At 50.3% G+C, this 8452-nt stretch overlaps 2 protein-coding genes across 3 annotated transcripts; one reads left to right on the forward strand and one right to left on the reverse strand.

Moving 5' to 3' along the window:
• Window positions 1-1594: 1594 nt before the first annotated feature.
• On the reverse strand, window positions 1595-6595 carry RILPL2 (Rab interacting lysosomal protein like 2). The gene is made up of 4 exons (XM_040610882.1): window positions 5837-6595; window positions 4896-5047; window positions 2438-2548; window positions 1595-1880 (listed from the first exon to the last, which is right to left on the reverse strand). The coding sequence occupies exons 1-4, from the start codon at window positions 6593-6595 to the stop codon at window positions 1856-1858; spliced, it is 1047 nt and encodes a 348-aa protein (XP_040466816.1). The 3' UTR covers window positions 1595-1855.
• SNRNP35 (small nuclear ribonucleoprotein U11/U12 subunit 35) lies at window positions 4404-8158 on the forward strand. Of its 2 annotated transcripts, none has more exons than XM_040610942.1 (2): window positions 4404-4521; window positions 7130-8158. In XM_040610942.1, exon 2 carries the CDS (start codon window positions 7133-7135, stop codon window positions 7922-7924), a length of 792 nt encoding a protein of 263 aa, XP_040466876.1. In that variant the 5' UTR covers window positions 4404-4521; window positions 7130-7132; the 3' UTR covers window positions 7925-8158. The 2 variants fall into 2 exon arrangements, with proteins under 2 accessions (XP_040466876.1, XP_040466865.1); XM_040610931.1 differs by lacking the exon at window positions 4404-4521 and adding an exon at window positions 6507-6618.
• Window positions 8159-8452: the final 294 nt, after the last annotated feature.

An 8452-nucleotide genomic window follows, 5' to 3' on the forward strand; every position in this document is an offset into this window, starting at 1 on the left:
CCTGTCTGACTAGTGAACTCCCACCTTTTTTTTCTTTTAAAATCACATTTTAAATGATAAACTGAAAAGCATAATTGTAGCTTTCATTATTGTCTCCTTCACTAACCGCCAGGAGTGGCCTAAGGCTATGTTAGTCTTCTGTGTTTCTGTGGCAGGTTACTTTTGTGCAGCGCTGTGTAATCTGTGGAATTTTATTACCTGAAGTTGTTTTAATTAAGACTTAATACAGGGATTAGTGTGTTTTGGGGCATAATCCCCCGTCCTTGGTTTTTAAAGGAGATTGGAAAATACATCTATGGACAAAACACAGAAGGGGATGGAGTTCAGAGCACATGTAAACAGCTCTTACACCTCCCAGCTGAATCCTGGCTGTTGCTGATGTGTGATTGTGTCTTGTGGGGTTTTTGTTATTGTTTTTTGGTTTGTTTGGTTTTTTTTTAATCTCCTCTAAGCACAAAGCCTCTGCTAAGGAAGTGCGATAACTTCCTTCCCAGCTGCCATGCTCTAGAAAATACATTACAGGGACATGGCCAAAGCTTAGTAATATTTTGAAGATGGCAAAATGACTTTAGCATTTCAGTGTCCTGGGTAAACAAACTTGCTCAGGTCAGACATCCTTGACATTGCCTTGCTAATGTGTACAGTTGCTAACAAAGTCTCTCTGAAAGGAGACTGCAGTTGTGCCTTCTGCTGAGCCACATTCACATTGTGCATCTGCGCAGATGCGTGAAGTGTCCTATATTTTTCATGCTGCTAGTGTATGAGGGAATCAAAAGATTTCAGAGCCTGCTTTCGCTTCTGAAGTGAGTAAGATCATAGTTTGATTCCTGTCACTGCTCCTTTTATGTCTGTTCAGACCTTTCTGCTTTAGAAATTTTACATTTCTAAATGTGGAACCTAATTGGTATCTTTCAAGCTCTTTTCCCCCTACTCCTCTGTTTGTCCTGTATGCTTCCACTAATGATAAATCTCATTACTGGGGCTGATACACAGCTTGTGACAGTTGATTGAAAGAACAGAGCTTATGAAAAATACAGCTGTCTTCCACAGGAGCCCTTTTGCTGTCAGAAATGAAATGTTCGGTGCATCTGCCCCAGTTTGAGCATGCCTGCACCTCTGAAAAGATACCAGTCCTTCATGTGGGCAGAGCACAATGCAGCAGCTTTTCTTCCCTTGCTGTGCTCTTCTCCACTGCCTTTCATCTTAACTGCAAACAGCCACCCCTGCGCGTGCAGGGGTTCTGATGCCCACTGGCCAACTACACCTTCATTGGGTGGGGTGGAGGAGTGTGACAGGCCTCTGCAGCCTGTGTATTGCCCATCTAATCCAGAGAAAGACACAGAACAAACAGCAATGCTGGGTTTTAATTTAGGCAGTTCGCTAATGACTTTCAGTGTAAGAGCAGCGGGGACTGCAACTTGGATGGGTTCTCAATCCCTGGCACTCCTTTGTGAATGCACATGTGGATGGAGTGTATCTCTTGGAAGTATCTTCATCCTGCAAAATCATTTGGGCTGAGCATTTTCATAGGTGGAAAGGATGGATAAGTGGCAGTACAGATCATCACAGGCTCTTAGTAAGAATAAAAACCACCTTTGTATAAACATTTATTTTCTACATGTGGGTAATGTCTGGCAGGAATCTTCAGAAAGACACTTTTTGTAAGTCTTAAACAGTTTCGAAGTAGCCAAAGTAAAATCTATTCTGAAAGAATATTATACAACAATTTTTAAGAGATTGCTTATTCTCTACAGTAGGATTGATGCTTTTTCTTCCAATCATTGACTCCCCTAACACCTTAGACGGTCTCATCAGTGCCATTTCTGAACAGGAGTGGTGAAGCTCTTGAGGATGCTCATTTTCCATGTTTAAAAGAGAACCTAAAAAAAAAAAGACAAACCAAAAACCAACCAAAACCAAAAAGAAAACCACATACAACTGGAAAAGAAGGAACATGCGGCGAGACAGCTGTGTCAATGTGTTCTGCTATTTTAGGGAGCTTCAGGGATGCAGCCTGAGCTTGTGGGTACTGCGTACAATGCGAACAAACCTCCAGGGACGGCTGGCATGTTCCCACAGCAAAGCCTTAATGTGCTAGCAGGGGAGGTGAGTATTGTGCAGTTGTGCTCTGAAATGCTTTTTTTTTTTAAAAAAAAACAACCACCCAACACAAAACACGAAAACCCAAACCAAACAACAACAAAAAAAAAAAAACCCAGAAAAACTGCCCTGCTTGCCTGGGTGGAGGTTGCCTTCCTGTGGAGTGCTTTTGCCACAGGAAAGGATTTCTCTTTTGAGTTTTAATTTTACAGGGAGAGGAAGAGAAAACAATATCCAGCCAACTAGGCTAAAGTTCAGAATTCATCCCTGGATCTACCAAGTATGCAGCGTGACATATTCTCCCATATTCTGTCAAAAAAGATGCAGAGAAACTTACAGCCATTTGATGATTGTCTTCTCTTCGCTGTCCTTGCTGGTGCCAGGGCTGCTGCCACTGGTGGCTTTCTCCAGTTCTTCAGTTTGGTCCTTTCTCTGTGAGGTGATCCCACTGGGAAAAGAAGTGGTTTGGTTTACTTTTTGTGGCTTTGTGCATGGCATGGTGTTGTGCATGTTAAACTCTGCACTGGGCAGCCTAGGACACGGGCAAATGGGTGTTCACAGGACAGGGGTGGCAGCCTAGATTCCTTGCAATGAATTGCTCTTATTTTCCTTAAATACTGCGATGTAATTTTGCTTAGGCTATGCTTTAATGAGAACACTAAAAAAGTCATGAGCATGCTTCTCTGCAGAGGAGGAATGGCGAATCGTAAACAGGAGTGAAAAGGTTGTGTAATTACACATTTGTGCAAAAGTCCAAAGACAACAGGGTGCAGACACAAATGGTGAATTTCTGTGTGGGTGGATCTGTGGTACTTTCAGCACAGCCACGAAGGCTCCCACCATGCAGCTGGGGACAGATGGGAGATTCCCAGCTTCCCTGCAAAGCAGGTGGCTGTTGTCTTTCCGTCCTATAGAGGAGAAAAGAAAGGCTTTTTGCCTGAGCTGCAGGTTTTGTCATCCTACTTTGATGCTGCTACACCCTACAAGGTAAAGTAACTGCTTACTTTAGGCAAAAGCTTCAGGCATACCAAATGATATTTCTCCTGCTTGGAATGGGGTTAGATTTTACCAGCTTGCATGCAATACAATGTTTTCATAGCATGCCAATTTACAGTTCTGAGCTGACCTCATTTATCTCGAGAGCTGAGTGGGTCAAAGCTTGTGACTGCAGTAGTTGGAGGCTGAAAGTAGCTAAGCAACACTTGTCTGGACGTTGGAAATAAAAATACAGGAGAGTATTGAGAAAATTGTGGGATGTCAGGCATAGTATAATTCTGAGGCAGATTCTCCTCTTAGAAAATGGGAGTATGAGCTGTTAGGTGACACTGCAGAGCTCAAATATCTGCATGATAACTTCTACTTGGGAAATCATCATTAAAAATGCAATCCTCAAACATCACAGGTCATTATAAGCCACTCTCTGTGAGGATGTCAGTTACCTTGTGCTATATAGAGCTTATTTCCAGTATACACAAGACATTTTAGAACATATATTTATTCTCTTCCACTGCACAACTACTCTTTATAGCTGTACAATTGTAAATAGGATTTTATGTCAGCATTTAAAGGGAAGATGGGTTTTGGCTTTAAGTCATGAGAGGAGATAACTGCACAGAATTACTTGAACTGAAAAGCAGCCTTGACACGCTGTCTGGGTGCACAGCACTGTGACTTAAAACCTGAAAACATTCATGCTGTTAATTTTTAACTTGGCCTGTAATAAGCTGTGTAACACAGCTGGGAAATCAAAGCAAGAAGCCATTCCAATGGCTGCACAGCAAAGGCAGGGAGCTGAGCTGGGGAAGTGGTGCCCCGCGGTGCTGTGAGAAGTGCTGTTGAGCAGTTTGTAAACTGACTTCTTGGATTTAATTTTAACTACTTGGCTCAACCTGCCCGTTATAGACAAGGCAAAGGGTGGGCTTACTGTATCCAAGAGGTTGTTGCAGAGATATCTCAACTGAAATCTTACTCGGACATTTTGTGTGTGGTTTCTTGCCCCAGAGTTTATAATACAACCTAAGACGAGGGGCAGTTTGGGGGAGAGCAGCCTTGCAGGTGAACTAATTTGTAGCACCGAGAGCAAGGAAGGCCCTTCTGCATCCTACCCTTTGGCTCACACCGATTCTCAGGGGCTGGTCCCCTCTAGAAAGACCAAAATCCTTTTATGAAAGTACTTGCTCTGCACATTTCAAGTGCCTTACATGACGCTTTGCCGGCAACGTTAAAACAAACAAACAAACAAAAAAACCCACAGCTTATCCTGAATGAGGATGAAAGGGCTTAATATTCTGTTTTCTAGATCAATGCCATACCAGCTGTGGGAGCAAAGGAACAGCAGATAAAGCTAGTGTCCCCTGACAGCAAGCTGGAGGAGGAAGGAAATTTTGACTAAAGCTGAGGTGGAAATCCCCGTGCTCCTTGGTACGTAGCGTGGCTTCAGACCAGTATGTGTGCAGCTGCTGGGAGTGCACAGATGAGCTTGCGTGCACAAGAACCCAGCTTGTATGTGGGGCGGGAGTAACTGTACCTAGGCTTACAGCAGTACGGTTAGGGAAACAGGCTGCAAACTGTGCAAAATAAGAAGGAGTTTAGTTTTAAAATGATGTTTTGTAGAGACTTCATCGTTCCCCTGTTTTTCTTTGCTCATTCGGAGACTCTTGGGAGCACAGATGTCTCTTACACATCTGGACAGTGCCTAGCCCAGCCTGAGTCCTCAAACCTGCAATACTCTGATCTGATAAGCTCCCCAGACAAGAATTAATTGTTATTAGCTCTTTGCTGACTTTGTGGTATACCTCTTATAGCACTGTAGCTCCTCTTGCACCACAAAAAGCTGAGCTTTCAGCTGGTTACGCTCTTGCAGTACATCTTGCAGCTCCTGTAACGTGAACCGGGGGCGATTTGGGTCTGTGAGGTCTATTACCATTTTATCTGGTCCAAGGCTGAGCTGTAAAATAAACGGTGGTGGTCACAATCTTGTAACCTGTTGAGAACAGAGCACTCAGAGTAAAAAACCTCCAAATTTTAAAAAGATATGGTAATTCTTAGGAGTGGTGTGAATTCACCAAAATCCTGATTTTTTTTCAAGCGGTTACAGTTTTTTCATATTATTTTTGTATTGCCCTGGTGACCGCATCTCCTAGGCAAGTACAGGGCCCAACTGTGACCACAGCTTAGTGCAAAGTCTCTGTCCCAAAAGGTTTGCGATCTACTTTGCCAAGAAGCTGCTTTTATCTGCTTTTCTGATGATGACGGAGGTTGGGCTAACCTCACGCCAGAACTCTGGGGCAGAGAGAGATGAGAACCAAATTCTCCCTTCCTATTTCAGCTAGACTTTTGTGGTGAGGGCTTTTTGGGTCACAGACGTGGGTGTCCCTCGCACAGAGTAACAAGCCTTGGCGTGCCGTGCAGGAGCTGAACCACGGTGGGTTTGTGCGCTGTGGGGACACAACTGTGTGCGTGTCAGCTCCCTCACTGGCACAGCGCTGAGCGAAAAGTTTGGTCGGGGGGTGCAGGGCCCATGGGGCCCCAACACCCTGAACATCCCCGCTCTGGAAGTGGCCTCATGGCCTTCAATAAGTCGAGGTGCGACCCTTCCAGCCCTGTTCCGCTGGGACAGGAGGGGTGGGCCGCGGCGGCCAGGGTCCCCTCCAACCCAGCCGGCGGTGGGGTGGGCTCCGCGCCCCACGCCGGGCCCTGCGCTGGGGAAGGGCCCCCCGGCAGCCCCCGCACCCACCTGCTGGGCGCCGGCCGGCGCCCCCCGGCCCCGCAGCTCGGCCAGCTCCCGCCGCAGACTGTCCCGCTCCAGCCGCAGCTGCTCCGCGGCGAGGCCGCTCTCGGTCACCAGCGCCTCCAGCATCTCCAGCACCCTGACGATCCGGAACTGCAGCCGGGCCAGCGCGGCGGGCCCCAGCGGCCCCGCGCTCAGCTGCAGCAGGTCGCGGCCCACCACGGAGGAGATGTCATAGACATCCCCGGCCGTCAGCTGGAACGGGCTCTTCTCCAGAGCCCGCTCCGGGCCGCCTTCCTCCTCCTCCTCCTCCTCCTCCTCCTCCTCCTCCTCCCCCTCCCCCTGGCCCCGCTGCATGCCCGCCGCTCGCTCCCCCTCTTCCTGCCCCGGGCCGGGCGGCACGGCGATTTCCCCCCGGCCGTTGCCATGGGGGCGGCCGCGGCCCGGCGCCGCTTCCCGCCCTGCCCCTGCCCCCGAGGAGGCGCCGCCCGCCGCCGGGGCTGGGCTGGGCCGGGCCGGGCTGGAGGTGGCTGCCGGCGCCTGCCGCCGAGCCCTCGTCTTGCCCCGGGCTGGGCAGCCGGCCCCGGGCTGGGCGGGAGGGCGGTGCACCGGCTGCTCCCCAGCGCCGCGTTCGCCGGGCGCCGTGGTGGCAGTGGGGCGGCGGCCCGCCGGTGGGGCGCGGGGGAAGGGGTTAAAATAAACGGCGGCCGGGCCCGGCCCACTGCGCTGCCGCGGCCTGGCGCTGCCGACGGGAAGGGCCGCCATCGCGCCGTGCCGGCCGGGCTGAGGTGAGCGGCGTGGCGGGCGCGGAGAGGCGGCGGGGTGCCGGCGGCCGCGGGGCCCCCTCGAGCTGGACGGGGCCGCGGGGCTCCCTCAGGCCCGGGGAGGAGACAGGCCTCCGGGGCTCCCTCGGCCGGGGCTGGGCCGCGGGGCTCCCTCGGGCGGGCCGGGGCCGGGGCTGGGCCGCGGGGATCCGTGAGGTGGGACGGGGCCGGGGCAGGGCCGCGGGGATCCGTGAGGTGGGACGGGGCCGGGGCAGGGCCGCGGGGCTCCTCGAGGCCGGACGGAGGCCGAGGCCGGGCCGCGGGGCTCCCTCGGGCGGGGGCGGATCGGGGCTCCCCGGCAGGGCCCTGTCCCGGGAGGGGAACCCAACAGCGATGTTTCCGGTTTATTTCAGTCTGTGACACTTTTTGGATACAAACCAGTATACAGCGGTGCTGGAAGTGCTTCTTGCGCTACTGGTTGACCTTCCTAGAACACCCATGAGTGTATGCGGTGCCTGTTTTTTTTTCCCTCTAGACAATGACTGACTGGGCCCCCATAGCAAAGGAGTATGACCCCCTCAAGGCTGGGAGCATTGATGGCACAGATGAAGAGCCCCACGACCGTGCCATATGGAGGGCTATGTTGGCACGCTATGTACCCAACAAGGGAGTTACAGGAGATCCTCACCTCACTCTGTTTGTGGCAAGGCTCAATCTTCAGACCACAGAAGAGAAGTTAAAGGAGGTCTTTTCCCGATACGGAGACATCAGAAAGATCCGTCTGGTCCGAGACCTGGTCACGGGATTTTCCAAGGGTTATGCATTTATTGAGTACAAAGAGGAGCGTGCTCTTTTGAAGGCCCACAGAGACGCCAACAGGCTGGTCATTGATCAACATGAGGTCTTTGTAGACTTTGAACTGGAAAGAACTCTCAAAGGATGGATTCCTCGGAGGCTTGGAGGTGGTTTTGGAGGCAAAAAAGAATCTGGGCAGCTACGGTTTGGAGGACGGGACAGACCTTTCCGAAAGCCCATCAATTTGCCAAACATGAAAAATGATTTCTATGGAGAAGGATCAGCAGAGAGAAGAAGCTGGTCTCGGGAGGGAACGAGGGACTGGAGAACAAGGGACCGAGACCATGAAAGGAGCAGAGACAAGCGATGGCCAGAAAGGGAGCGGTTGTGGACTTGGGGTGAAAGTGAGAGGGACTCCAAAGAGGAGAGGAGCAGAGGGAGGGAGAGGAAAAACAGAGACAGGAAGGACAGGGATAGAGACCGGAGCAGGGAAAGAGACACCAGAAAACCAAGAGATGATGATAAGCATCGATAGGTGACAGTGCCTTGTCGATGGGGGTGTGTTACCTATTCTTACATCTACAATGTTTTGGTTGTAGATGCTGCCTTCAGCTTGGGGCTGTGAGTGGCATTCCCAGAACAAGCTGTGTTGTTCCTGCCTTGTGCCTCTGACTCTTGCCTGCTAGAAGCTTGCTGTAGTTCGGTCGCTAATGCAGCTAAGATAATGTGCTGAATTGTTCCTCAGAGAAAATAAACTTTTGTATTAATATTTTTGAACTGGTGAATGCTCTAAGAAATGTACCATGTGCACAGGCATCCCACTGAAATTGAGTATTCACCTTGTTTGATACCCATCCAGCTGCCTGGATTAGGGTTCATGAGACAGCTCCATATTTAGTTATGTGCCAGATGTCCATACTCATTTAATGAGACAGATACTTTTTATGAAATAGTCACTCGTTGAAGAAATAGTAATGGAATAGCAACAAAGCTGCTGAAAAATGTGCCCCAAAACAGAAGCTGGTGGGAAGTGACTTTATTTTCTTGAAGACACTGGGACAGG

The sequence above is a fragment of the Falco naumanni genome, chromosome 1, assembly GCF_017639655.2.
Source record: "Falco naumanni isolate bFalNau1 chromosome 1, bFalNau1.pat, whole genome shotgun sequence".
Classification (NCBI taxonomy): Eukaryota; Metazoa; Chordata; class Aves; order Falconiformes; family Falconidae; genus Falco; species Falco naumanni.

What these genes read in the sequence shown, in the direction of transcription:
- RILPL2 (XM_040610882.1), bottom strand. Translation starts at nt 6,595, where the DNA reads ATGGCGGCCCTTCCCGTCGGCAGCGCCAGGCCGCGGCAGCGCAGTGGG. An exon ending in CGCCGGCCGGCGCCCAGCAG is followed by an intron (nt 5,048 to 5,836) that starts GTGGGTGCGGGG and finishes TTTATTTTACAG; the next exon opens with CTCAGCCTTGGACCAGATAA. An exon ending in AAGACAATCATCAAATGGCT is followed by an intron (nt 1,881 to 2,437) that starts GTAAGTTTCTCT and finishes TTTTTTTTTTAG; the next exon opens with GTTCTCTTTTAAACATGGAA.
- SNRNP35 (XM_040610942.1), top strand. Translation starts at nt 7,133, where the DNA reads ATGACTGACTGGGCCCCCATAGCAAAGGAGTATGACCCCCTCAAGGCT.